Source organism: Trematosphaeria pertusa (assembly GCF_010094035.1).
Source record: "Trematosphaeria pertusa strain CBS 122368 unplaced genomic scaffold BU26scaffold_3, whole genome shotgun sequence".
NCBI lineage: Eukaryota > Fungi > Ascomycota > Dothideomycetes > Pleosporales > Trematosphaeriaceae > Trematosphaeria > Trematosphaeria pertusa.
Genome location: NW_022987214.1, coordinates 1,060,098 through 1,086,554, shown reverse-complemented (window position 1 = coordinate 1,086,554; position 26,457 = coordinate 1,060,098). Strand labels below are relative to the sequence as shown.

General features: G+C 54.3%; 11 protein-coding genes across 11 annotated transcripts; 3 read left to right on the top strand and 8 right to left on the bottom strand.

Moving 5' to 3' along the window:
* Nucleotides 1-513: 513 nt before the first annotated feature.
* Nucleotides 514-2,520, bottom strand: BU26DRAFT_528417 (uncharacterized protein; the record flags this gene model as incomplete). Its single annotated transcript, XM_033830849.1, has 5 exons — nt 514-1,173; nt 1,207-1,760; nt 1,791-1,876; nt 1,916-1,961; nt 1,995-2,520. The coding sequence occupies 5 exons, from the start codon at nt 2,518-2,520 to the stop codon at nt 514-516; spliced, it is 1,872 nt and encodes a 623-aa protein (XP_033688130.1).
* Nucleotides 2,521-4,570: 2,050 nt separating this feature from the next.
* On the bottom strand, nt 4,571-5,815 carry BU26DRAFT_215730 (uncharacterized protein). Its single transcript, XM_033820702.1, has 2 exons — nt 5,707-5,815; nt 4,571-5,530 (listed from the first exon to the last, which is right to left on the bottom strand). Exon 2 carries the CDS (start codon nt 5,491-5,493, stop codon nt 4,753-4,755), a length of 741 nt encoding a protein of 246 aa, XP_033688129.1. The 5' UTR covers nt 5,494-5,530; nt 5,707-5,815; the 3' UTR covers nt 4,571-4,752.
* A 1,342-nt stretch (nt 5,816-7,157) lies between these two features.
* On the bottom strand, nt 7,158-8,336 carry BU26DRAFT_528416 (uncharacterized protein; the record flags this gene model as incomplete). The annotated part of the gene is made up of 3 exons (XM_033830848.1): nt 7,158-7,444; nt 7,497-7,876; nt 7,933-8,336. The coding sequence occupies 3 exons, from the start codon at nt 8,334-8,336 to the stop codon at nt 7,158-7,160; spliced, it is 1,071 nt and encodes a 356-aa protein (XP_033688128.1).
* A 138-nt stretch (nt 8,337-8,474) lies between these two features.
* On the bottom strand, nt 8,475-9,561 carry BU26DRAFT_515496 (uncharacterized protein). The gene is made up of 3 exons (XM_033828080.1): nt 9,255-9,561; nt 9,050-9,195; nt 8,475-9,001 (listed from the first exon to the last, which is right to left on the bottom strand). The coding sequence occupies exons 1-3, from the start codon at nt 9,325-9,327 to the stop codon at nt 8,861-8,863; spliced, it is 360 nt and encodes a 119-aa protein (XP_033688127.1). The 5' UTR covers nt 9,328-9,561; the 3' UTR covers nt 8,475-8,860.
* A 435-nt stretch (nt 9,562-9,996) lies between these two features.
* Nucleotides 9,997-12,578, top strand: BU26DRAFT_528414 (mitochondrial carrier; the record flags this gene model as incomplete). Its single annotated transcript, XM_033830847.1, has 6 exons — nt 9,997-10,356; nt 10,413-11,087; nt 11,684-11,799; nt 11,872-11,898; nt 11,986-12,444; nt 12,521-12,578. The coding sequence occupies 6 exons, from the start codon at nt 9,997-9,999 to the stop codon at nt 12,576-12,578; spliced, it is 1,695 nt and encodes a 564-aa protein (XP_033688126.1).
* Nucleotides 12,579-15,718: 3,140 nt separating this feature from the next.
* BU26DRAFT_419613 (general substrate transporter) lies at nt 15,719-17,447 on the bottom strand (the record flags this gene model as incomplete). Its single annotated transcript, XM_033823313.1, has 3 exons — nt 15,719-16,064; nt 16,116-17,297; nt 17,350-17,447. The coding sequence occupies 3 exons, from the start codon at nt 17,445-17,447 to the stop codon at nt 15,719-15,721; spliced, it is 1,626 nt and encodes a 541-aa protein (XP_033688125.1).
* An 889-nt stretch (nt 17,448-18,336) lies between these two features.
* On the bottom strand, nt 18,337-19,197 carry BU26DRAFT_215631 (uncharacterized protein). The gene has a single exon (XM_033820701.1). It carries the CDS (start codon nt 19,098-19,100, stop codon nt 18,564-18,566), a length of 537 nt encoding a protein of 178 aa, XP_033688124.1. The 5' UTR covers nt 19,101-19,197; the 3' UTR covers nt 18,337-18,563.
* Nucleotides 19,198-19,754: 557 nt separating this feature from the next.
* On the bottom strand, nt 19,755-21,848 carry BU26DRAFT_515492 (uncharacterized protein). Its single transcript, XM_033828079.1, has one exon. It carries the CDS (start codon nt 21,732-21,734, stop codon nt 20,016-20,018), a length of 1,719 nt encoding a protein of 572 aa, XP_033688123.1. The 5' UTR covers nt 21,735-21,848; the 3' UTR covers nt 19,755-20,015.
* Nucleotides 21,849-21,970: 122 nt separating this feature from the next.
* BU26DRAFT_601299 (DNA-directed RNA polymeras-like protein III 25 kDa polypeptide) lies at nt 21,971-23,250 on the top strand. The gene is made up of 4 exons (XM_033835257.1): nt 21,971-22,064; nt 22,115-22,310; nt 22,454-22,788; nt 22,838-23,250. The coding sequence occupies exons 1-4, from the start codon at nt 22,053-22,055 to the stop codon at nt 22,946-22,948; spliced, it is 654 nt and encodes a 217-aa protein (XP_033688122.1). The 5' UTR covers nt 21,971-22,052; the 3' UTR covers nt 22,949-23,250.
* On the bottom strand, nt 23,103-23,600 carry BU26DRAFT_477056 (uncharacterized protein; the record flags this gene model as incomplete). Its single annotated transcript, XM_033825589.1, has 2 exons — nt 23,371-23,600; nt 23,103-23,304 (listed from the first exon to the last, which is right to left on the bottom strand). The coding sequence occupies exons 1-2, from the start codon at nt 23,448-23,450 to the stop codon at nt 23,103-23,105; spliced, it is 282 nt and encodes a 93-aa protein (XP_033688121.1). The 5' UTR covers nt 23,451-23,600.
* A 499-nt stretch (nt 23,601-24,099) lies between these two features.
* Nucleotides 24,100-26,160, top strand: BU26DRAFT_420057 (PLC-like phosphodiesterase; the record flags this gene model as incomplete). The annotated part of the gene is made up of 4 exons (XM_033823341.1): nt 24,100-24,537; nt 24,584-24,872; nt 24,957-25,454; nt 25,550-26,160. The coding sequence occupies 4 exons, from the start codon at nt 24,100-24,102 to the stop codon at nt 26,158-26,160; spliced, it is 1,836 nt and encodes a 611-aa protein (XP_033688120.1).
* Nucleotides 26,161-26,457: the final 297 nt, after the last annotated feature.

Sequence of the window (26,457 nt, the reverse complement as noted above, 5' to 3'; positions counted from 1 at the left end):
TGAGGGAATAAAATAACAGGTGTGGTGAATAGATAAGGAAAAAAGAACGTGACCCCCCACGGCTCGCCCGCGGGAACCCGTGGACCTTGAACCACGCAGCACCTCCACGTGCTCTTGGCGCCCCCTAAAGCCCCGATCATTATCGCTAAGCTTCAAGCACGGAAATCTAATATACGGTAGCGTCTTCCTTTGATGTCACGGCTGGCGCAATTCAAACGTTTCGTCGGTGAGCAATAGATGACTTCGAACGCAAAAGCTGCGGGGAAATCCTCGGTTGATGCTAATGTCTTCAAGCGCATTACAATTGACTACTAGCTAGTAAAAGTATGGGTGCTTCCCGTGCCCTAGTTGAGCGCGGCTCACTACCCTCTACCCTACCCGCCGAGCAAGCGTTCAAAATCTCCGAAGGAAAATGTAGACGATGAAGATGAATGTCGCAAAAAGCATGGAGATCGCTTCATGTACCCGCTAAAAGGATCACCACAACGAAAAATAAGCGTAAGGCGCGGCCATTCAGATGGCCCAACTGCCTCTTCTTACGGCAGTTCCCATACCACCTGCAACACTCTCTCCTGCCATCCCTGGATGTTGCTTAGCCCACTCGCGAATATAGATCCGGAGCGCTCGCCATCGCATGCAGGACTCCTCGGTAATCGCAGCGCTTGCGAGATTTCCGTCTGCGCCTAGACGGATGTATCCCCTCGATTTGGCCAGGTGATCGTCCTGCCGGAGATCAGCAATGGATATCCCGGAAATCTTGGACAGCTCTTCATCGAATGGACGAGCCATAGATGGATAGCCTAAAGACAAGTAGTTATACACTTGGGTAACGAAATCATCCCCAAATTCTTCGTCTATTGACTGCTCGAAAGCGAGCTTCTCGTCAATGCAGGCAAAGTCGGCATTGGATGCCGGCGGTGTAGGAGGTAAAAGACTGGTAGCCGGAGTTGGGCAAGGGGTTTCAAGCGGGTTGTCCTTCTCAACCCTGGGCGTAAGAATGCCGGTGGGGCCTTTTGGGGATGTGTGGCCAGAGTTGACGCAGCATCCGTGCCAGAGGCCCCCGCGGCTTGGAGGCCGGCTGCTTCCGTTGGACCACAGCGAGGGCACTTTACTTGGCTGTCTGTCGTTTCCGTTGCCGCACCAAAGACCCTCTCCTTTTTCGGCTGCCTGGCTCTGCTCGGTCAGATAACACATGGCTATCCTTACGGCATCACATCCTTGGGTCGGGTCAAAACGAGCAGGCTCGGGGGAGCGACATCTCGGAAACTTGATATCAGCTCCCAGCATTGGAGGCCGAGCTCCTTTCCGCATCCGATCCAGTTCGCCATCCTTCTGGTAGCCTCCCACTATGTTCCTAGCTGCCGTAGCTCCCATGAACACGGCTGGGCTTCCCCAGGGACCATCGTACCTATTCATTTCTGCTTCCCGTCTCCTCTTCATCTCCCTTTCCGTCTCTTGTTGCTGTTCGAGCTTCTGTCGGTGCTGGCGCATGGCCACTAATTCCCAGTTGACTTCATTGAAAGACGAGTCGCGCCTACGCACCCCCTCGTCAATGTAGGATTCGGTATCATCGTCTCGGTCAATGAAATGGTCGACTGGTTCATGGTGGTCATCATTTGGAAATGCCGCCATTGCTTGTTCGCGTAGTTGCCTTTCTGCAGCTTTGGCAGCGAGTTCAAGGAGATAGCCAGAAAATCTGTCATCCACACTCTCGCGCATCCGCGTAGCTTCCTTATAATATTGCGAACGATCGGATACGACTGAGGGAGATGTTGTAGGGGAAGACGGACTGGAGCCCTCCGATTCGGACGATTCAATTGGATCAAGATCGGGAACTCGGAACGAATGATGAGAGATTCTCGACATCGGTCGCCGTCTGGCGAGCGGCGATGTTGCGCGCTGGATTTCCAGGAACAATGGATTCTGTGAGTAATTAATAGTGGGTGTGTTATCCGGCGGAGCTGGGACCGGCGATTTAAGCGTCTTCTTGGGACTTTGAGAGTTATCCACGGGTGTGGCCTCAGTCCTGTCCGACGGCCTGATCACAGGAGCCGCGTCCCCCGCTCTACGAGAGCGTCTCGCAGTCTCTATCAATTGAGGTGCGAATTTCCTCGGCGGTCGCTTTCCGGTTCTCTGAGAGCTCGACGATGTCGCATCAATCTTCGCTTGCTGGTTGATGCCCTGCTTCTTACGGTTGCTACTGGCAGGAGTCTCCAATGGCTCGGGCTTGAACTTCCTTGTTGTTTGGCTTTCCCATTCTTCCGCGAACTTCTTCCGACTACTCCGCTCTGACGTCTCAGTAGGCTCCGGGGCGAACCGACGATGGGTTCTCGTGGTGTTCTCTAGGGGTTCAGGCGCAAATCGGCGGCTGGTCTTCGCCGTAGTCTCTACTGGTTCAGGAGCAAACTTTCGTAGACGCTTGGAGGGTTCGTTCTCTTCCCGCTGACGGTCTTTGGAAGACTTCATGGTCGATTCAATGGGCTCTATTTTGAACCGCCGAGGAGGTGCGGGGGTTGCCATCTTAGGGGATCTTTTCCGGACTGCTCAAGGTGTTCTGCTACGTCAGGGCCTTTATGTTCATGCCATAGGCGACACTGGCGCGACTAGGCTTGCCAACCTTCAAATGTATCGGCCACCCGGGGGCTAAACGACTACCCTAGGAACTAATGCACGCCAGGCTCGCGACAGTTGTTACTGCGCTTCCGCAATGCGGGGAAAGGGGCGATCGGAAGATTTCGGAAGCAGGAGACGCGGTTCGGAATGAACCGTACGCCAGTAAGCTTATGCCTCAATAGCTCGTCCTAGGAGGTTGGTGCGACCGCTTGCCCGTCGCCTTTGCCTCGAACGATGTGTTTCAGCTGCCAGTGCTGCGGAGTGTATTAGGCGCGATCAGAAGGAGCGTCTTCGCAATTGAGGTCGGTCGGAGGGAGAGTTCGGCGGCACTGCGCTGAGACTGCGGCATGGTTAACATGTGCTTCGGAGGGAGACGAGATGAGATGCTATGTACCTGCCAGCGCGCAATAACCACACTGCTAATTGCTTGTCGAAGGCTCGGAAGCTAGCGGGACGCGTATTTTCCCGAAAAGGCGGCTTCATGTGAATTTGTTCGGTGTCAACAGTGGATTTTGGTGGTAGCGTGCAGTGACGTATCGACCCGAAGGGCAAAGGGCTCGCGTGCCACGGGTCTGCGAGCGTTATCTTGCGCCGGGAACGTTGTTGAGTAAGGCGTGGTGCAGACGTTTGGGGCGGCTGAGGATTTCGAGCTCCCACGGCTGGCGGAGCGGCGAAAATATGGTGAGCTGATGCGGACCTCGCTGTTGAGGCAAGGGTTCTGCGAGTTCAAGGTCGAGGCCGCGGCGCGACCTGGCCGGTCAGGGGTCACGGCGGCCCCGGGAGCAGACCGAGTGTCGAGATTGGACTGTGTTGGCCAGTCCAATGATGCAGCCGGTTCAGCATATATAAATAATACAAGAGCAGAAGCGGTGGGAGTGTTCGGGGCATCGAAGCAACCCAGCAAGCAAAGCCCGATAAGCTCTGGTCTGGGCGGCGGAGGGCTGCTGAAGGCTCAGTGTGGAGTCAGCCCACCACAGGTGCACTAGTCAGCAAGCCGATGCGTCCAATGCATCTGCTGGCGAGTCGGTGTGCTCAGGATGTGGTAACGCGGCGGGGAGGCGGAGACGAGCGGACGGGTGGGTCTGATGAATGACAAAGGCAGCACTCTGTGCACTGGAGAGGTCCATGTCCGTCGGACGGCGCACCGACACCAGGGATCGGCGTCCGATAGGGTCGATGGGACGCAGCCCGCCCACATCATGCAGAAGGATTCCCCATTCCCGACATCGCTCGCGGGTTGCGAGCGCGTCCGGACATGGCCACGATGGCTGCGTCCGTCTGATCGAAGTGGTCTTCCATCCAGCCCTTGGACTGCGACGACTCGGAATAGCCTGCTCAGGAGCCAGCATCAGGCCCATCCGCTCCCAATAATGCCTCAAGCTCAATTTCCACGCAAAACGACGATGAAAATGCCTCCAAGCTGGGACAGTCCACGTGTCTGAAAGCTCCCTTGCTTTGGGCCGTCAAAAGAAAGCATCCATGGGATTCGCCAGCATCGCCTCCTCCACGTTTCTACCTAGGTATTCACTCAAATCCCGCACGATAATCAACGCAGACTGGATGCTCGAACGCAATGAAAAGGAGAGTCGGCAGTACTTGTCCCCTCCGTGGGGGTTTGTGGCATGTGGACAGTTGGAATTCTTCCTCGATGCACGCGTGGAAGGCGTTGAGGTGGTGGCTTTGGCCTCCATCTCCGCATTGGGTACGAAAATCCACCAACTCCGGCAACATCATCTCTCCTCCACAAATTTCCCACCGCTTTACCCCTCGTTATAGGAGCGCTCTACAAAAGACTTGACGCTGTCATCCGCTTCTACCCAAAACCAGGACCAGTCGAATTTCAGATCAATATCTCTCGTTCCCCAGAGGGGACGTTAACACGCGGCATCCGGGACTGAGTGCACGCAAACTTGAAGAATTTTGCCGCAAGCACTACTAATCACAAAAGGAACCCCAGAGTCCCAAGATCACGCTCAGTGAAACCGATCATCCTGCGTCAAGTCAAAACACCGCCGAACCTTCCCTGGAAACGCCAACTATCCGGGACAGTATTCAAAGCAAAGTAACAACGCCCAGTGAGAGCACCGACCCGAGATAGAGGAGAACGACAGACGCCAACATTCCCAAATGCTTCCGTTCCTAGACCCGCTGCAAATGACTGGGAATGCCTGAACCGCCACCGAGGAGTCCCTCTCCCAGATCCATAAAAGTGGCTTCGTCCCGCAAAACCAAGTGCGAAGCGACGAGGCCCCGACAGTACTGGTGCTCCGCGCTCAGGCGCAGAGGCCTCACAACGAAATGGTAGTCGAGCTGGAATCTTTCGGACCATGCCTCTTCAGCCCATGCACCTGCATAGGCCACACCGGGTCCCGGGGATCCGCAACGTACGCTTCTAGGTCCTGACGTCAGGACACTGTGGATTTCGCTGCCCGGCTCGTTTATCAGGCTATCCGCCGTGTCCTCATATTCCTGCGGAAAGCGCAGCTGATACGGAGGAAGTGAAAGATCGGCCATGTTCATCAGAGGCTGACCAGCACGAAATCTTTCGGGAACATCGATTGACAACCCAATTCTTGCTCGGAACTCGTCAACACGGCCGTTGCCGGTGGGAGCCTGCGATCGGGCCAGCCCGATGGTAGCGTGCTGTCCTGCCTCGTCCGATCCAGCTGGGAAGTCGTCTCCGAGCTGAGAGTTGTCCGAACCGACTAGAGTTGAGGCTGCATCGTCCTCGTTCCCACCGTCACCTTCTTGGGACACCCCTTCAGACATACGTGTACAGCGGCATTTGCAAATCGTCGGATTCAGTTGAGGCGGTCTGGTGGCAGACAACACTTCCGGATCAGGCTGTGAAGGGTTCTCGTAGACGTCGTGGTGATGCATCGCTCCAAGACTCGAAATGGGACCGCGGATAACTAGGCTTGGATGGCGTCAGCGAATCGGCTTTGCTAGGGCTGAGATTGGTAACACGATGGAGATGACACGCTTCACGGATACATAACGGGGAAGCAGGTGCTATCCCGGTCGAGAGCTCTTTGCCTCTCGCACATTGGACCACATCATCGATTCCGGCCTCAAAACCAAGCACACGCTTACCTTGTAGCGCGGTACAAGCAAATATGCAAGGAAAGCCCCACTTGTGGGGAAAAAGAACCCGAGTATCCTTGTGAGGGCCCGTGAGATATTGGAAGAAAGGCTGACGCTAGGCAAGATCAAGTACTCCTGGGGCCGGGGTGCAATGCAAGTTCTTTTCGAAATACAACAATAATAATATACAGAACAGGTAGAATACTGGAGGGTAGGATTCGGTGAAGAGGAAGACATGAACGTCAGAGAGAGGGCACGACCTTTATGTTCATCGAAAAGAGGGGTACCGGTGCCCAGCCAGACTTGACGAGAGCCTCCAACAACAGCAGAGGATCCTGTGACCAGACGAGAGAAAGACACGTCGACGGTTCACCGCGGATTCTTCGTCCAATCGATGGGGTCGAGACTCGCTCGTGCTGCCTGCCGCAGGTCGACATGTACTTTTGTCATTCCCCAGACGAACCGCACGCCATCCCGCCTTCCCCGCCGCTACTTATTTCATCGTCAACCACACCATCGACTTACCGGCCTATACCGCGGTATCCTCAGTTTTCCGCTCCGGCCCTGTCTACTCCAGGATTCGTGGCCGATTGTAGCCGCTCGTGTGAACTGGAGGTTTACTTACGACCTGCATGTCGCTATGCATTCCGGTCAGCCTTATGACGTGGTACTGGAAGGACTCCCACAACGCTTGCTGCCTAGAGAGTTCTGTCTAAAAGGGTGTCATCAGACGAGGCTCGGTTGTACCATCCCAATTCGGTACCGGTGCGTCTCTAGCTCGTAACAACAAGTCCATTCATACCGTCCTCGGTGAGCTCCGCTCAGCCTTATTGCTTCTTCTAACGCCCATTCAACGCCCAATTGGCGACTATCCGGATTGCTGATTAGTAGCTTCGTTTCTTACTAGCGAGATCCTTTGACTCGCGTTTGCTGCATGTCTCTCGCGTACACCCGCATGTTGTCGCTTCAGGGCGGAGATTTCATCTCTTGCATCCTGCAGGGTGCTCTCGGTCAGAGCGACATCCGATATGAGGAGGAGCAAATTGCGATACGTCTTCTTGAAGGCCTCGCAACCCCATTGGCTACTACGTCTCAAGGGATGTCACTTCGGTGGGTTGGCCCTATCCACAGCTGCTCGAGCATTTGGATTGGTCGACTAGATCTCGTGCGGTTGGATTTCAAACCTTCGAAGGTGGCACATGAGCACGCAAGCGGCCCGCATCACGCCATATGTTCGAAATAGGCGTTGACAGAAGCAGGGCCAATGGAGAGCGGTTCGCATGTGACGTTATGAATGCTCTCACAGCTTCAAGACCAGCCAGTCACTTGTAGCAGCACGCTGAGAGGCTAAGTCACGATTTCGGAGCGCACTTAAGGTTGACCATGATAGAGATTACCGAGATCGCAGATTCTGATTGATTCACGCTCCGAAGTCGGAACTATTCCGCATTCGAGGGCTTTTAGAGCTCATCGAATACGCGCAATCGATCATCGCCCTCCAACTCAGTGACCGGTTTTGCTTCCAACGTCGCTACCAAGACCTCCGGTGTAGACCTCGTGGTGCTTAGAATCGCCTCTTTCGCGAGATCGGGTATTGGAGCGTCGAGAATCTTCGTCCTTGAGCTGAAGTCGAGTGCTGCCCTAGGCTCCCTAGTAGAGTGGAGGGGTTTGAATTGCTGGAAGAGAATTGCGAGTATGATGAGAGCCGCGATAGTGCCGAGGATGCCCCAGAGGAATTTCAGTCGTCCTATAGAGGAGATTAGCACCTAGGCTTGTATAGTATAGGCACGCAAGCGTACGTGTGATCCTAGCATCCCACTCAGCTTCGCTCTTCGCCCGTGCTTCGACACGCTTCTTTGCTTCCATAAGTCTTGCAGTCAGCGAATCAGCCTTCTCTTTGCCTGCCTTTATTCTCTCCTCTAATGCCGCGACCTGCTCCTGCTGCTTTTCAAAGTTACCGAACGCATCGAATTGGCCCTTTATATCCTCCACCAGCTCCTGTGTATCGGACCGGAAGTTCTCGTGAAGCTCCTTCGTCAGACCCGAGAGCTCCTGTAGGCTGCCTATCGTCTGCCGCAACAGAGACACTTTCTCCAAAATGGAATAGTAGGTATCATCGAGGTGGCGAGACGTCTTCAGCGACTGATCGGAAAGGGTTTGAAGGGAAGACCGAAGCTCTCTAAACTCCATGTCAGTATCCTTCTGGGAAGCCCTTCAAACACAACGGTGCCTTACTGCTCCCTAGCCTTAACCCTCTTCCGCTCGCACTCTATATCTTCTGGCCCTACGGGCTTCGCCCGCGCCTCCCGCGTCTCCAGCACCTCTGCCTGCGCATCCAGCGTCGCGCTCTTCACGCTCTCCCTCCGACTATGCGCCGGCGAAGCCGAAGTCGCACGACTGCCCTTAGCCTGCTTCAGCAAGTCACCAAAGCTCGTCGGCGGGTGCAATTGGATCGCCGACTGCACGGCCTCCTTTGCATGGTGTCGCGACGAATGGCGGTGATGGTGATGGTGTCGGTGCGGGTGGTGATGCAGCGAGTGCAGATGCGATTTCTTAGATGAGGCTGGGGACTGCGGATCAGTGGTTATTTGGGGTGTGGAGGAGGGCGGGAACAGATTCGGGCGGAAGGGTTCGGCCATATCATGGTGGTGGGCTGCTCGGGGTGTTGAAGGTTAGTTGCAGCACGCGGATTCGGCATTTCCTACCTAGGTAGGTTGCGTCACTGGCACGTGATAATAACGCTAAGCCTAATCCACGCGTAAACTGGGAAATGTATGGTCGAAGGCCCTCAAAAGTCACATTTCTCAACAAGAACTATGAGGTACACTGGGTTAGTTCCCAGAGCGTTGCAGGGTGCTGGATATTCAGATAGGAGATACGGCATTCGCGACGGCGCCCTTATCATACCCACATCCAGTGTTCATATAGGCCGTCGTTCATACGGTGCCGTCACCATGGACCCGTCGTACCCGTCGTACCCGTCATTGACGCTGGAAGTAACGTTACTGCCTCTGCGCGGGCTGGAAGGCGGTCATCCATGATCACCGCCTCGTTACGTCCTTTGCTTTAGTGACAGCTGATTGTAGCTGGCGTCCCTCGCTCCAAGGTAGCGGCAGGAGAAAGTTTGAGCGGTCGCATGCTTCTACAGAGCAGCACATGCCGCTCAGGCCTTGAGCATCTTGTTGCGCTTTTCCCTCCTCTTTAGGCGCTCGACGCGCTTCTTGTGCATCTTCTCTTCCATCTTCTGGTATCGCTCTCGCTCTTCTTTCGCTGCACGTTTTGTCCGAATAGCTTCAACTCGCCGCTGCCATGCGGTTAGCAGAGGGTCGTCTCATAGGCTTGTTGCGCCGACCTGTCGCTCAGCTTCCTTCTCGTCCTTCATCTCCTTCTCCTTTGCCTTGATCGCGGCAAGCGCCTTCGTCTCTGCAGCTCGCTTCTCGAAAGAGCTCTGGTTCGTCCGAGGCCGGAACGCCGTCTTCGTTTGATGCCATTGCTTGCCTGCGCAGCCGTCGTGATCAGTTGGCGGTAATACAGATATCCACATTGCGACAACACACCGTTCTTCCGCATTCCTTTAACAGCAGTCGCTCCTGCGCTCGGCGGCGCTTGTGTGTCAATAACTTCCGACATCCCCGTGGGGGTACCGCTGGCACGGCGACAGCAATGCAGGACGAGGCGACGAGCGTCCTTCTGGAGTGGACAAGAAAGCGGCCGAAAATCGGTATCGATAGAAAAATGGCGGGACAGCTGTTCCGCTTTGGGCCTAGCCGCCGCTAGCGCTGTCAGTGTGAAAAGGATCAGATAAGATTATCAGTAACACTTTGGTGATGGGCCCTGAACCTTGGAAGGCCTTGAATAATGAAGTCCATCGCGTTATTTCAGCCCTCCATCAGCATTACCCAGAACACCCGGCGCGCGCTTTCCCGGCCTCTGTAATGATCTGCGCGGGTTTGAGCAGGGTGCCCTCAGGCTAAAAGTTTTCGACAGCTATTTTCGCCAGGCACAAGGATTTCGGCGCCGATTCGTCGTCACGCCTTCGCACCACCACCGTGGACGCTTTCCGATCGCAGCTCCGGCCCGCAGCATTTATATGCAGCAGGTTTTCCTGTGCTACCTCGTATTCGCGCAACCTACGTCTTTACCTACCAACAATTCGTGCCCACGCCCGCCCGGTATGGAGTATATCTTTGAGTCGTAGCGCCCTCCACTCTCCTCACCGCCTGCTCGACTCTTGTACCCACCCCGCCATGAACCGCCGTTCATAAGCACACACATCTTTTGTTGATATACATTGGGTCTATGGAAATCCACGAGAGTCCGGTAATGGTGGGGGAGAGTGCGGGCAGGTTGACCAAACCAGTCATTGTGCAGGAAGCGGGAGGTGGCTCTGCGGAAACAAAGAATGGCCAGGGAGAAGAGGCGCTGAAGGACGTGGTCTGCGGATCGATTGCCGGCATCGTTGGCAAATACATCGAATACCCCTTCGACACGGTTAAGGTACGGTTACAGTCACAGCCAAACCATCTGCCGTTACAGTACACTGGACCATTGGATTGCTTCAAGAAGTCAGTCAAGCAAGATGGGTTCATCGGCATATATAGGGGGGTCAGTGCCCCCCTGGTTGGCGCAGCTGTAGAGACCAGCTGTCTCTTCTTCAGCGTGAGTATACGAATAGCCTGGCAAGCCTTACATACCTGAGCTAACATACCTCGCAGTATCGCCTTGCTGGGGATGCCGTCAGAGCTTCCGGCATCTATCCCGAACTGAAGAGGCACCCCGACAAAGACTTGCCTTATTCAGCGATGATCTGGTGTGGAACGGCCGCAGGAGCCTTCACATCCCTCTTCCTTACGCCAATTGAACTAGTAAAATGCAAGATGCAGGTCCCACTTGAAACGCCGGGCGCGACCATCACCCGGCCAGGTATCCTCAATATTATTGCCTCCATATACCGCCACCAAGGTCTCTTGGGTTACTGGCACGGCCAATTTGGGACTCTTATCCGCGAGACCGGAGGTGGTGCGGCGTGGTTCGGTGGCTACGAAGGTGTCAAGCTCCTCTTCAAGAAGGCGAACCAGACCTCAGGTCCCACCAGCGACGACGATCTGCCAGTTTACCAGCGCATGGTTGCCGGCTCTGTGGCCGGGATGTCCTATAACTTTCTGTTCTACCCTGCCGACACCATCAAATCGAGGATGCAGACCGAAGACATACAGCGATTAACGGGCGGCAAGTCGACCTTCAGCGCGGTTGGAAGGGCTTTGTGGAAGCAGCATGGCTTGAAAGGGATGTACCGCGGGTGCGGGATCACAGTGGGACGCTCAATCCCCAGTTCCGCTTTCATCTTTACGGTTTACGAAGAGCTGAAGAAGCGATGGCCTGAGCGACGAGTTGAATGACATCTTCTCGATCCGTTTCTGTTCACGGTCCTTTAGCACTCATGAAAAGCATTCCGGAGCATTGCAGCGGCGTCGGAGCGGGCACAAGAACCTAGGAATCATAAACGTAGCATTGCATTAGCATCAATAGAGAGAGCAAATCTGTGCAAGATCCTAGAGGGCGTCTAGGCTACGTTCTCGCACACATGCAAATTCGCAGCCACGCCTTCACATGCAAGATACCCCGGTCGTGTGGCTTGTGCGCGGGAGTGTGGGGAAATGTGCGGCCGGTGTTGTGACGCGATGCCGAGGATCAAATGCCATCCATCGCCCTCGATGACCCGCAAGCACCAGGGAGCGCCCGAGCCGCAAAGCCCTCCCTCCGATGCGACTCAGCTCAATGACCGGCGTCTTCATTTGTCCTACTTCTTCCGACTCTTCACATTCCTCGTGCCCGAGCTGCGACAGCTAGAGCAAACGCCATTGCGCAAGGCCGAGGCACATAGCGCCGCGAATTGAGAGACTGCAGCAATGGACCGGTTACAAGCGCTCGAGGTTGGAATCACTCTCTGAGGGGCTTGCGGACTCTCTTTGCTGATCTGGAGCAGGCGGTGGCCGAGAAGATTGTATTGGATCCGAAGTATCACGACGTCCTTGCGCTCGTGAAAGGCATCCGGAATGGCATTGTGTACGGCACGAAGGTGCGGTTTCCGCACGCGCTTGTGTAAGAGATCCTTTGGAGCAATATACACGATATACACGATGAGACAAACTGCTAACCGTTTGGCGCACGTAGAATGATATTCCTCTTCCGCTCCGGCACGTACGTTCATCCCTCCGTCTTCCATCTCTCCGAACCCACCTCCACCAACAACAACATACGAGAACAACTATTAACATGATAGGATAGAATCCGCTCAAAATGCTGGCTTGTCTTCAAAGCCACCCGCCAACACGCCCGCAACCTTAGCCTCTTCGCCCTCGTCTACAAATCCACTATGCTGCTCCTGCGGCACACCTCCCCAACCGGCAAGGAACGCCACTACGACTCCTTCCTCGCCGGCCTGGTTGGCGGCTACACAATCTTCGGTCGAACCATCCACAACTCGGTATCTCAGCAAATCGTCATATATGTGTTCGCTAGGGTGTGCTTAGCGCTGGCGAAACTGGCGGTGCAGCCCAAGGGCGTGGGCAAGATTGAGGGCGGTGGTGGAGGCTGGGGATGGCTGGGTGAGGGTTCAACGCGGAAAGAGGTTGTAAGGAATGGATGGCCGATCTTCGCGAGTTTGAGTTGGGCGATGGTGATGTATGTTTTCAGGTGGCATCCTGAGACGGTGCAGCCGAGTTTGAGGAGTAGTATGAGCTATATGTGAGTATCCTCTTTCCTTATCCTTCTTGTGTCGGGATGCTCTTTTTGGGTATTCATGGTGCTGACTGGAATGCAGCTACGTGCAGTCAGACCACTGGGATTCACTGCGGACCTTCATATGGCATAACAAATAAGCCCGTCACCCGGACAGCGGTTGCAGTGAGGGGACGGGGCCGGATTTTTTTGCTTCGTGTACATGATTGAATGCTTGTATGAGTTATATGCATTGGTGGTTGCATTGGAGACGCCCGGTTGGGGTCTGGCGTCTTGCACGGTCTTGTATTCCCTGGGTTACTTAGACGCGTAAGCTGAAATAGAAATTAGAATCCGCCGAAGTAATTACAACTTCGGCTCTTTCGCGTCTTTCTACAGGGGCACTTCCATCGTTTTGCCTCCATCGGACCGTAGGCCTAGGTGCTTGGGGGCCGTTCTAGGGCAGTGGGTACGCCTGATTGAGGCTGAGCTGTTCCTCAAGCATTCAGACACATGACACATACATCCTTGATCAGATCCCAGCCATATGTTCAAGCCAGCTTGCCCAAATACCGCACGCGTGAGTCTACCGGTCAGATACGAGAGACAGTTCAGCATACAACTCGGTAGACAATGCGTCATCACCGCCATTCAAGCCAAAAGTAGGCACACTCACCAAACGTAGACAAGCCGCTACACTAGTGAGATTATCAGAGGGAACCTAGAAGACGCCTCGCCCTTGACAAGGAACGTCGAATGACAGGTTGCAGCTCGCGCAGATACGCTAGATTCTCTCCCCCCAATCCTTAAAGCTTTGCTCCTTCTGTCCTATCTCCTTTTCTTGTGCTGCAGTCTTTGCCGACAATCAGCGCAGTCTGTGCCAACTCCTCTACTCCCTCCCTCGCATCCGCGCCCAACGATTCGATTACAAGTATCCTAGGCGCGAGCCTCAGAAGCATGGCAAGGGCAATATGCAGCATCATTTCCGGAGGTAGGCAGTTTCGTTGGCTGGAATCCCATAAGCGTGCACAGCTTTTTCAAAGACACAGTTTTTGAGCGATTGTTCCCCAATACATTTCCTGAGCAACCTTCCGCGTCTCCGTGAAGGCTATTAAGGGCGCACTTATCCAATGTCAAAGCCTGCCTTGCTCAACGAGCGAAGATCTTGGTGATTAGCGTAGCCTGCCTTGATAGTTGGGCGTGTATCTGCTGGTTTGCCAGGCGACTGAAAAAACATTTTGTGTATATATACCCATTTATTCTGCAGTTCAAACAAAGAAATTCAATATTATCGTCGGTTACGGAATCGGTTAGCAGGGCTGACCTCGAGTTCGTTTCATGTGTGATTGCGAATTTCTTTTTGCATTTGGTTTGATTCTTTACTTCGGACGGAGCATCGGTTCAAATGCGATACTTGATGGTTACAGAAAGTTGAAAAGGCCAAAAGATTTTGCGCCCGGCAGCACGGGGGAACGTCTTCTTCGTGGTAGGAAATATATACCTCAGAAGGGGAAGCCTGTCACTCCTCGCTGTTACCCTTCTACGCATCGGAGTGGAAGAGCGCCCGGTTTTGCGCCCATCTCACATCTCGAGGGCCGTAATGGAAGATATAAGTGCGTGTACAGAGTAGAGAATAGTTGCGATTCTTGAGCCTTCCTGTTATCGACCGTGTGAAGCATCTGGTATCCAGGATCGATGCACTAATTGCGCTGAATCCTTCCTTGTACCTATATGCGACGTCAAAAAGAGATGAATACGAGTTCACCATCGCTCCCTCTATGACTGTCCTTGCTGGAGAAGATATGTTGAAAGAGGCGGCGCACTTCTGCTACTACATTCGGTTGTTCGGACATGGCGGTTGAGAAGGAGACGGCGACGTACTGTAACAAGTTCGATGTCGAGGTGTTTTCCATTGATTATTTACGAAGCAGCGATGACCGTCTACTGAATGCTTCTTCATCTTATCTTCTTTTAACCCCCGAACGTCCCGAAACAAGTCACTCGCCTTTCGTACCACCCTCCTAGAGGTTTAGATTGGCTGCAGAGTTTGTCATTCCTGCCCCAGATAGAAAGCAAGGTAGTACTTATATACCAACGGCCCTTCCATCCGGAACATGCACTTTGCTGATCAATCGTGTGCCAACTCCCGCAAGTGTTGACGCCCACCTGGACAGCAATCGAAAGCTATAGGATTTTCCACGTGAAATGACCAAGGAATTAGATGGAGCGCGACATATCAATTGCGCTTGTGAAATTTTTCACCATGGCACACTCCATGTCAATACCGGCGCCATTGTCAAGCCCAAGATCGCAATCCCTCACCATGTTCAAAGCTCTCCATTACTACCTTTTGAGTACGAGCAAATCCGACGTCCATAATGAAGCTTTCTGGCGGGTTCGTGTCCCCAGGGGATGAACTAGCACTGACGCATTGCAGTATAGTGACGCAGAGCGGCGAAGGCGAAGACTGGGGAATCCATTTCACTGGGTTTAGCTGCTCACGGAGCTTCTTCGATGGTGTTTCGGCGGAGAAGAACTGGAACAAGTGTCGTTCATGTAATACTTTTAGAGCTGGCTGGGGCCCGGCTGTGCAAAACCATGATACACAGATTTTTCTAATCTAGAGATAGCGAAGAGGCCGTTGCAAGGTGTAGAGAAGAAGGAATCGTGGCCGCACCGTAGAGCATTTTCCTACCCGTTCGTAGCACTTGGCCGGATGAGATGAGTGTTGGGTGCTGATGCAATTTACTCTTGCGAGCCCCCGTCGGCTCTGAAGTAGTTGGTATCTGCAGGGGCAAACATCTGCGGAGCAGAATGTAGGTCGATAAAGTTTGAAATTCTCGTCTAGATAAATCGAGATATCAAGCGGAAGACGGTGTCTAGGATGAAGTAGTAGTGACATCAAGCTGTAGAAGATCAAAGATGATCATAAGGTGCCGGCGGAACTTGGCGATCACTTGGCGATCCGCTCCCGCGAGGTACAATGTCGATCAATTCTGGAGTAGTGGAGGTTTGACGTGCAGGGTGTGGAGTTGAGCGTCATTCCGCAGAGTCAGATGTGGAGTGGAGTGGAGTGGAGTGTGGGGGATACCAACATCAGTTTCACAGCGACTTTCGAGAAACCTTGGTCATAAATCCGTGAAATCGTATTCAAAGTGATACAAGATATGTACAAGAAGCGCTATTCGTGGCGCGCTCGATAGTTGTCCTATAACCTCCATGATTTGATGCTTGAAAAGCATACGCATGTCTCAAAAGACATACTCTCCAACTCATCTCCGCAGCTGCCCTGCGCCAATGCCTACGCGTGGTACTTCTCGCCCATTGGTCCCTCTCCCTCGTTATACACGACGCTCTTCTTTCTTGTCGCCTCATTCTCCACTTCAGCCAAGCTCAAACGCCTAACATCCGCGCGCGTCTCCTGCACCTCCTGGAAGGAGACGGTGGGCACAAAGCCGGGTGATTGCCAGGCTTTGCCGATCTTGGCATACAGCTCATCGACCTGCTCGAGAGCAAGCCCCTTTGTCTCGTAAATCATGGTCCATACAAAGAAGATGCAGATGAAGCAACAGCCGCCCCAGACGAAGAAGACCTTAGCCCCGAGGTTCGCGTTGCCGGGGCCCGTGTTGACCATGTAGGGTGTAGCACTGGATGATTGTTAGATGGTGCTAGTGTAGGTGAATGATGGTTGAGCTTACTATCCAATGGCCCAGTTAAGAAGCCAGTTTGACGCGGTGGTCATGGAGAGCGACTTGGCTCGCACCTTAAGCGGGAATAGCTCACCAGTGACGACCCAGGCAACCGGACCCCAGGTAGAAGCGAAGAAGAAGATGTAGATGCACACAAAAGCAATCATAGACTTTTGCGCTGATGGGTTGCCCGTCCCGACGACTGTGCCAGTGATGGCTACGATGAACTGGCACAGGGCCATACCGATAGCACCGAAGAGGAGAAGCTTACGGCGGCCCCATTTCTCCACAAGGTACAGACCGGGGAATGTCGACACTACGTTGATCGACGACGTAATCATGGAGATGACGAACGGGTTGGTGAAACCAGCATTCTGGAAGAACGAAGTGCCATAGTAGAAGATGAAGTTGACACCAGTGAGCTGCTGAAGACTTTGCAGAAGACAGCCGGTGGCCAAGCGTTTCCCGAGGGTGCCCTTAAAGCAATCGATGTATGTGGCCTTACCGATAGAAAGCTCGTACTCGTGATTGGCAGTGATTTCAGCGAGTTCCTCCAGTAGAGCGGGATGCTCAGCGTCAAGCCTCCTCAGCTTGGAGAGCGATCTCGCAGCCTTCTCGGGGTGGCCCTTCTTGACGTAGTAGCGGGGTGTTTCGGGCAGGACAATGCATCCAAGAAACAGGACAATGGCCCATGCAAACTGGACGGCAATCGGAATGCGGTAGGAGCCAGTATCGTTGCGGTGCTTAGTGGCATTGTCGACAATGGCAGCGAGCAGAAGACCGATCGTAATCGCGAGCTGATAGGCACCAACGACGGCGCCACGGATCCACTTGGGACTCGTTTCGGATTGGTAAAGGGGGATGGTCATGGAGATCATGCCCACACCAAAGCCAGCAAAAAACCTTCCGGCGACGAACATGGGAATGGCAGTGGCAGCCGTCTGCAGAATGACGCCGAAGCAGAAAACGACATTGGAAGCCACGAGACCAAGACGGCGTCCAATCATATCGGCTACAGGAGCAGCGGTTAAGGCTCCAAAGAAGGTTCCGACGGAAAGTATAGACACAATTTCCGACGTCTGGCTGGAAGTGACGTCTTTCGCCTGGTCCTTGGGATTGATGTAGCCGGTAGAAAACTCGTTTCGCCAATATGACATGCCCAAGATACCGCCGATAGTGCCGGTATCATAGCTGCGGATGTTAGTGAGTAGGGGCGCAAAGTTAGTCGCGCCAATTGACTTACCCGAACAGGACGCCACCAAAGGCGACGAACAATCCTACCATAATAGCAGGAGCCGCCGATCCGGGGGTGCCCGGAGGCGGCCTCAGCATAAGACCCATGGTGGGCAGTCGTAAATGATTCGATTGCGGAAGTAAAATAAGGCGACGATAGATACTGGAGGGGGAGGAGTTGGAATGTTGAGAGGGTGTTACAATTGGGGATCCGGGGAGCTTTAAGTAGAAGTCTAGGTTTGGGCGATCACCCATGCGGAGGCCCCGTGGGCGTCCACGGGCCCGGAAACATTCACCGACGGCGCCAGTGCTGCGATTGGGCAATTCCAAGGTTGCAAAAGGCGCAACGTGAACGGATGGGGATTATGGCTAGCGCCACGCTATTACCATGCGCGCCGGGTTGCGATCCGACCTTACCATGGGACCGCTGCCCTGAGCTCCGACCTTGCCTGACTTAACTGAGCGAGAAGACGGCAGAACATCCTCGGCCACAGTCCCTGCATTGGTGGTTTACTCGGGACATCGGCGGGACATCGGCGTTTCTTCCTCAGCGCACACTGGCACAGGCGCAAAGAGACCATGGCGCTGGAAGAGAGAAAGAACGAAAGGTCCTGCATGACGCAGAAACGTACAACACATCATGTGGCCGCGGGCGGTCCGAGGCGATGATGAGGCGGCGTCAAGAAGTGATATTCGGCCGCTAATGTCTTGTCCATGCTTAGCGTGCATGGTGCGGGGATTTAGCGCACGCCGCCCAACCGCTGACTTCATCGTCTGGACTTGCGACCTCACCACCCTCTTCTGACAGGCGGCAGGCTCAGCGGTAGCTGCATCTGTGCAATGCGCCGAGCTGTCGCTGCTTTGGATCGCCTGGGTAGGTGAATGCGCCCTCCAGACAGCCCTCTTCCGACGATAGCATTACCACAGCATTCGCCAGTTCCACTCGCAGGGACAGCCATCTCAGCACGCGGCCGACCGCCCCATGCGTCCCAATTTTCGTTGGATAGTAGGTAGAACGGAGTAGAAGGCTTCTAGAAGGTCACGGCCGCCGAAACTGGCCGACGTTGCTGCGGGGCGTGCAGGCGGAGTGGGCGACAGCCGGGCGGAAAGGCCAATGCTTAGAAAATTTTGATCCTCAACCTGTCACAGTAGAGCGTAGAGGTATTATCCGCCCCTGCAAGCTCCCTAAGAAGCCAGTCCGTTCTCGGCTCTCAAGGATGCAAGCTAAAGGCAGCCGCGGCCTCTTGAAGCATCGACCAGGCGACTGGAAAGACTGTCGGGGGGATTTGAAAGCCGGCCATGTCGGTCCGAGGCTGGTACGACTGTGAGCAATGAGGCTCTTGCGCCGGACCCGCCAATAGTCGTTTCGGATAGGCGATACGTCGGCGGTTTGTGCACATATTGTTGAGGCTCTATCGTGGTGGATACCTGCAAGGCGGTGCAGGTCGTGCGACACGAAGGCCTCTTGTCGAGCGGCTCCTGCGAGCGATTTGAGATGTGGGCTGATTTGCGTGGTCGGTTCTCGTGCGATGTGAGCAGAGGGTTGGCGCTCATACTGTGTAGAGCTGGAGCCGCCGCTGACGTCGACGGGACACACCACAGTAGCGAGCGGCTCGGAGGTCTTGAGAAATCTGAATAGTGATCGAGAATCGAGAATCGAGAATCGAGATTGTGGAACTTCGCTGACGTGCCAGGAGTGCTGACGATGGGTTTCATCGATGGGTTGCGGTTGCTGTCAAGCAATTTGGCCGAGCGCGCCATTACCGGGCCCCTGGATCTTGACGTGCTTGAGCATCTGGGTAACCCGGTCGAAGCAAGACAACATCACCCTGCTACATGGTACAGAGACGGACAAGTTTTCTCCTCTGTAACAGGCCCGGTTGACAAACCTCGGAAAGAGGGATCTGTGAGAAAGGGAGTCCGCGAGTAGGTGGCAGTTTCGTGCTTAGCGCGACGCTATGCCTTTTCTAGCGCATCATGGAAGAGTTGCACCCTTGGACACCCGTCTCTCCCTGCGCCTTGCTCTCGCATCTCCCTCTCCGCTAGTATTGCATCTAGCGTTGCGCTCAGCCCTTTGTTCTCCTCCAACCTCAGTACCCCCGGTCCCAAAAGCAACCAACCCCAGATTGGAATTACCGACGACCAGCCGACATACGCCTCGGGTGTTGATATGAGGACGGCAACAAGATTGATAAAACTGCAACAAAAACGGTGAAGGCGAGACATAAGACGATACTAGGGTTGTCGTAGAGCGTACTCGCGAGTATGGTAGCCTTTCGATACGTTGGTGGAGGTTTGCGTGGCTGGGTGTTAGACCGGTGCGACCAATCGTGGGTTGGTGGCCTCATATGGAGGGGTGGTTCGGTTTCGTCTTGATTTGGGTGGGGATATGGTGCGACTATGGACGAGAGCGTCGCTTTATATAATGTTTTCACTATCGCTAAGTATTCCAAGTATATGCTGACATTGAGAGAAACCGCATTTCGTAGAATACACGGAATAGCCACTCGGCAGGTCCTCCTCCTGTCTCCCAAGGAGGAGGTTGACCGGCTCCCATTCTACCACGGCCTGAAACCGTCTACTCGAGCCCACGTGCGATGGACATAGGGTACGTGATGAACATAGAAATGATGCCACACATTTTCCGTACCGCGACTTTAAGGGACACCTAGACCTTCAACCCAAGAATCCGTGACGCCCAAGATACTTGATCGCGTCAAGCGCCAGCCGATCTGCTTTCTCCAACTCCTGCTCCACCATCTTCTCATATAGCCCCATCCGCTTCGGCTCCTCCTTCTGTGGGTGCGAGTAACGGCAGTGAGAGCCGTATTTACATTTTCCGAACTGCTTCCACCGGAAGCAGATGTCCGGCCGTTCTGCCTCGGGCTCTTTCACTACTTGCGTGAGTGGCGGAGGCGGAACCGTTATCGGAGTAGGTGCTCTCGTCGAAGAGTGTTGCACTGGTGGCGCGTCGCTGTCGTCCGATTCCCGGTCAGAGTCAGCGTCAGCGTCTTCAGAGCTCGACACTACCGACGAATCTTCCAGCTCGGAGCTTTCGTCTTCTTCTGAGACGGTTTCGCTGTCGTAGCCTAGGCCAAGATCTATGCATTTCGGCTTCCTAGCTCCGATGGGTGTTTGCGACTTCTTTTGTTCTAGAGAGACTGACTCCTTCACACTCTCCCGGGCGTTCTTCCGTAGCTCTTCAAGGTCTGAACGACGTGTCTCCGAGAAAACTTTCATATCTTTAGTTGTAGTCCGGGTTCGTTGAACTTCGACTCTCTTCTTATTAGCGCCTCCTTTGATCTTCCGCAAGAACTCTAGTTCACTCGCTCTCTTCGCTGCAGCTTCTTGAGCTTTCTCTGCAATCCTCTTTCGGGTAGGAAACTGTTTTCTTCGATCTTTTATCCAGGCGGCGATTTCCGCTGGCGTTTGGAGGGAGATGCTCTCGCCTTCATGTTCGAAAACAACGCCGCCTTCGACCTTGACATTCGACACGAAGACGGCCTCTTCGTCAATATCTTCCTCCGCGCTGCTTTCTAGGTCCTCTTCACGGTGCGTAAGGCCCAAAATTACCTTGCGCTTCTTCTGGTCGTGCTTGCTGCCTAACTTGGGGGTATCGGAAGGCTGGGGTGGAGGAACCGGCGGCAGCGAGAATCCGAAACCAGGTACTGCTGGAGGTGCAGCTGCTTTAGCCCTCGGTGGCTTCTGACCGCGTGGCTGGGGGTTTTGAACTGTTACCGGGTTCTGCTGGGATTGGTAGTTGATTGCCCGTTCATTTCTCTTTCTTTTCCTTACCGAACCGCTCTCGGAAGGGGACTGATAGAGTTGAGGCGGCAATTGCTGAGAGGGAGGTGACAATGGGCTCTGAGGAGTGACATTGTTCCCTGCTATGTGATTTGCGAACGCAGTCATCGTCTGCATTCCAGCTGGTGTCGACATAAACGCCATTGCTTGCGCGAATGCTGCCGGATCAACTGGCAGCGCCTGCCCTCCCACTGGGAGCGGAGCTCCAAACAGCGGGTTCCCAGGTGTGCCATTGGGGAAGGGACGGGTGTTTGGTGGAGAGGTGCCTTGTTGCGGAGGCTGCTGGTACTGCTGCTGCCGTTGACCCTGTGTAAAAGCCTGATTAGGCAGTCCTCCTCTTCCGCGCTGCTGGTAGCTCCCCCGGGACCCTTCTCGGCCACGGACATCTCCACTCCCGCCTCCGAGTCCGTATGCGCCTCTTGAGCTCCCTTGATTATTGCCACGTGCTCTTCCTACAAAGCCTCTTCCACGGTGCCGGTCTCCTCTTGCAGTATGAAGTCCCCCTCTCTGACTGCTATACGGGTTTTGCGCATCGTTCGATGGAGCCTTCGGCGGAGGCGGAGGCGGGGGCGGGAACTTGAATGGTGTCATGTTTGGTGGTGGTACTGTGATGAACCAGAAAAGAGCATGTGATGACGCATCGTCGAGCGCAATAGATTTTCTCGAGTGACGGCTCGGCGGAGGGCGATGGCGAAGAGTGTCGCGGATGGTAGTCGTCGGAAGGACGAAGCTCGAAAAATAAAGTTATCGATAAGGCACGCGACCCTAGCGCGTCCGAGGCACCAATAAACTTCCGTGTTCTTGGAGCTCACATAACCTTTTACTCTCGCTCGAAAATGTCGAGGTAGCATCCGATCTCTATATTTCTTGCGGACTCTGCGGGAGCATGAAGACGCGCATCTTGCGACGATGTTTATCCTCGTAAGTCCTGCATGGCCGTGAAATCACATAGCAAAGACTCATGATCACAGACGACGATCGAAGATCTGATTCAGATCCCACCGCGAGATTTCGGCAAGCCCAGCGCCCAAGCGCTCAAAGATGCTATCAATGCGAAGTACTCGAATAAGATCATTCAGAAGGTTGGACTCTGCTTGTGCATGTGGGATCTCCTGCAGACCTCTGAGGGCTTGATTGGTCATGGCACGGGACTCGTGAATGTGAACGGTAGGCATCATGCTCTTCTGAGAGTTTGTCTGGTCTCTTCGCACCTATCTGCCTTTCCTGGCATTTCTCCTAGCATTCGTTCTTCGATTTGGACCTTGACAGATGACTCTGCAAATGCCAAGATTGCGACCTAACATTACCAGTTGAGTTTCGCATGACAGTCTTCCGCCCCTTCCGTGGCGAGATCCTCTACGGCCGGATTAAGTCAGCCAATGAAGAGGGCATAGTGATTGATCTCGACTTCACATCCGAAGTGTTCATTCCGCACCAGAATCTCTTCGAGAATTCAACCTTCGATGAGGGAGAGAGCACCTGGATTTGGAGGCCCGAAGGTGGCGCAGAACTCTTCTTCGACAAAGGCGAGCCTGTGCTGTTCAGGGTGGAGCAGGAGGAGTGGATTGACCAGAAACCAACCATGGTGCGGAAGAATGAGCAAGGCGAGGTGGAGGAAACCAGAGACACCGCCTGGAGGCTTATTGTGAGTGTGAGTTTTGGTACGCAATCGACAGGCGCTGACGTCTTTTCAGGGCTCAATGAATCAGTCTGGTTTAGGGCCGACGCTCTGGTGGGAGGAGGCTGGGGGAGAGGAAGCAGGAGAGGAAGATGGAGACGTGGATATGGACGGCGCAGGAGAGTAAGCATACTCAGTTCACCAAAGCATAGGCGGCGTCACGGTCTCTGGCGTTGGTGCGGAAAAGTTCTCAGTTGTTTGCCGGGTAGGATCCCCCAATATTCTACCCGAATTGATAAGGAGAAGCCTATCCAGGCTAAGGAAGCAAAAATATCGCTTGCCTACTCTCCGATGACATATGTACAGCCCTCATCGCCCATCCAAACCTCGTGGAGTTTACGAGCATCGACATCAATCCTCGCGCCAGGTCCAAAGGTCTCCTTTTTGGGCTGGGAATCTTCCGGATAGGTGATGGTCAATTGCCCATTGAGAATCAGGTGCGTGGTGAGGCCGCTGTGCCTATGTGGCGGATAGTGAGCGTTTCTGCGGCGGAGGCTGCAGTCAGCTTCCAGTTGCCGATAGATGAAGATTGGCAGAGGCATGGCTTACGGTCCATCGGTCCAAGTAAAGACGTGCTTGAAGCCCCAGGAAGTAACCTCTCGTTCCGCGTCCTTGCGTGACTTGGTCATGGCTATACACGGGTGGGAGTGACTTGGAGACGGATGACGGATGAGGGGAGCGATGCCCTGGGGGGTGTCTAGAACGACCGGACCCTGTGACGTAGCTCCTCGGCAACGCTCAGGAACGCGGCTCTAGACTATCCTCATACTTCAAGCCCACGGGTCGAAGCCAGCCACGTGCAAAGCATTCGCATTGCACCCACCTCCTCTGACAAACAAGCTTTCAGGTCCCGCTTTCCCAGAATTGGGCGCCCAAACGGCGCATCAGGCCGCCAAGGCGTCCCCAGCAGCACGCGGCGTCTCAGCCCTGCCACGCGACGCTGCGCTAGCGGGCCGTTCTTAACATGCCCGCCCGCGCTCGCTCTTCGACTTCTGTTTGCATGCGCAGATGACGGCTGACGACTGCCAGGAGGTGAGTCTCTGTTCAGTCGGCCCATTGGCTCGACCGCTTGATTTATCGGTGTGTTGCTGAAGCCAGTATAAGCAGAGCTGAGCTGCCGCAGCCTCACACCACATCCAGCTCCGTCAGCCTTCAAATCCTCAGTCGAAGCCTCGGGGTTCTGCCTAGCCCCTTCCCCAACCTAGAAGTCCCGCTCTTCCGACCAGAGAAAATCTGAATCCACATTCTCTCGACCGCAAACACGAGTCGGAAACCGCAATGGCACATCCTCCAAGCAGAGATCCCAAGCTCGGCGCCCCGAAGCTCGACCAGCCCCAACTGCAGGCCGGCGGAGGGAGTGCGGCAGACACAGGCAAGGCCAGAATCGTCGAGTCCATCTCGCCGCTCATCTCGCAATACCTAAAGACTATCTATGGGGAGGTGGAGAAGAAGTACAAACTGGAGACAAAGGAAGGACTCGCCACATGGCTTGCGGAGGAGCAACAAGCTTCAGCAACGGACGCTGAGTTGTTGAAGGATGGCTCTTTCTCTCATTTCGCGAGCTACTTCATGTCCGGATCGGCCAATGTGATGAAACCTGCAGAGCCCGTGGACGAGTCGTATCCGATATCCAATTACTTCATCTCCTCGAGCCACAACACTTACTTGACTGGAAATCAACTGTCGAGCGAGTCGAGTGTGGACGCCTACAAGAACGTGAGCATTTTGCTAACCCTATCATATCTTTCGCTAACGGAGCCAGGTACTCCTCAGAGGATGCCGCTGTGTGGAAATCGACGTCTGGGACGGAGAGCCACCATCGAGCTCGAGTTCCTCAGATGAGGCTGCCAATCCAGGCGCGCCCAAGGCCAAGAAAGAGAAGCCAGAAATGAGTATCCGCAAGCGCCTCGAACTCCGATTTGGAAGGAAAGGAGCGCCTTCCAAGGAGGAGCCAAAGGAGGCCTCGCCATCCCCTCCCAGTGCCGGCGAAGAGAGTATTGAACCATGGCATTCTAACATATCTACCCGAGCCGAGCCGAGGGTCCTTCATGGTACGTTGCGATCCGCTTTCCCTTCGCCAACCAACGCTGGCAGCTGGTGCGGACGGTATGAGAAAGTTGCTAAGCGATTATTAGGCTACACCTTGACGAAAGACACGTCCTTCAGGGCAGTTTGCAAGACCATTCGAGAATATGCTTTCTTCTCCTCAAACCTCCCTCTCATCGTGAGTTTGGAAGTGCACACGAGTCCCGAACAGCAGGATATCATGGTCGAGATCATGACAGAGTATTGGAGAGGCATGCTGTTAGATTTGCCACTCGATCCCTCCCAGCCGTCGGAAAATCGGCAATTGCCTACTTTGAAGGAGCTAGAGAAGAAGATTCTCGTTAAAGTCAAACGGGCGACCCACAAGTCCAAACCCGCCGAGGGCGATGCCAAGCCGACGACACTCCAAGCACCTGCGCAGCTCACCAAGTCTACTAGCCATGAGTCCATGGCATCAAATGCATCGACTACTTCCTCATCGGATGTGCCTGACAAGCCGCCAGCGCCGAAGCCCAAGATCGTCGACGCTTTGTCAAGGCTTGGAGTGTACTTTGGGGGCTACCACTACAAAGGGTTCGATTCTCCTGGTAAGTGCTCCAACCTCCCTGGTGGAGACGTCCTTGGGGGGCAAATAGGGCTCCTCTCACATATACGCCTTCGGGCTGTGCTGATTACGTTCCAGAGGCAAGCATCCCGACACACGTGTACTCCATGTCCGAGAAGACATTGATGGAAGTTCACGAATCTCAACCGGCTGCTTTGTTCAAACATAACAAGAATTTCTTCGTGCGAGCATATCCAAAGGGGCTCAGATTGAACTCTTCAAATCTCAATCCATCGGTTTTCTGGCGGCAAGGCGTCCAAATCGTAGCCCTCAATTGGCAACGCTGGGACGGCGGCATGATGCAGAACGAGGCCATGTTTGCAGGCACAGCCGGGTGGGTGCTAAAGCCCGAGGGCTATCGAAGCACGAGTTCAGGAACTACGCAGAAGGACGCGGTGCCGCACCACAATCTCGACCTCAGCATCGAGTTCCTTGCCGGCCAGGATATCCCCTTGCCGCCTGAAGAAGACGACGCGAAGGACTTCAAGCCATACGTCAAGGTCGAACTGCATGTCGAGAAGCCAGAAGAACGCACGGCCGAGCCAGTGCCAGGAGGCGGCAAAGGTAGCAAGGCCGACTTCAAGAAGAAGACGAAAACGCACAAGACGCCTAATCCTGACTTCGGCCGAGAGATCATCAAATTTGAAGGCATAAAGGGGGTCACCGAAGAGCTGACCTTCGTCAGGTAAGCCCCATTTCTTCCTCTGAAGCACAGCATGTACTTCGTCAGCTCTCTTTCTCCGTTTCTTTTGCCGCCAGCTCTCGGCTCAAGTTTGGTGCTACGAACTGGCCTAAAAGTCATGAAACCGCGCATCGTTCTGCTGTGATCGCCTGATGCATGCATCTTTGGTCAGATCGGGCAACGAACTGGCATCTCCACGTTCGCGCTCAGACAGCAAAGCCATCCCCAGATCGATCGTTTGCAGCGCGAGACAGATTAGCTCGTTTACCGAGGCCATGGTATCACGATGCTGGGATCGGGACTC

Coding starts and splice junctions, on each gene's coding strand:
- BU26DRAFT_515492 (XM_033828079.1), bottom strand. CDS start 21,734: ATGACACCATTCAAGTTCCCGCCCCCGCCTCCGCCTCCGCCGAAGGCT.
- BU26DRAFT_515496 (XM_033828080.1), bottom strand. CDS start 9,327: ATGTCGGAAGTTATTGACACACAAGCGCCGCCGAGCGCAGGAGCGACT. Junction 9,196..9,254: donor TAAAGGAATGCGGAAGAACG/GTGTGTTGTCGC, acceptor ACGGCTGCGCAG/GCAAGCAATGGCATCAAACG. Junction 9,002..9,049: donor AGAAGGAAGCTGAGCGACAG/GTCGGCGCAACA, acceptor ACCGCATGGCAG/CGGCGAGTTGAAGCTATTCG.
- BU26DRAFT_215730 (XM_033820702.1), bottom strand. CDS start 5,493: ATGCATCACCACGACGTCTACGAGAACCCTTCACAGCCTGATCCGGAA.
- BU26DRAFT_215631 (XM_033820701.1), bottom strand. CDS start 19,100: ATGGCGCGCTCGGCCAAATTGCTTGACAGCAACCGCAACCCATCGATG.
- BU26DRAFT_601299 (XM_033835257.1), top strand. Junction 22,311..22,453: donor GGGACTCGTGAATGTGAACG/GTAGGCATCATG, acceptor TAACATTACCAG/TTGAGTTTCGCATGACAGTC. Junction 22,789..22,837: donor ACACCGCCTGGAGGCTTATT/GTGAGTGTGAGT, acceptor ACGTCTTTTCAG/GGCTCAATGAATCAGTCTGG.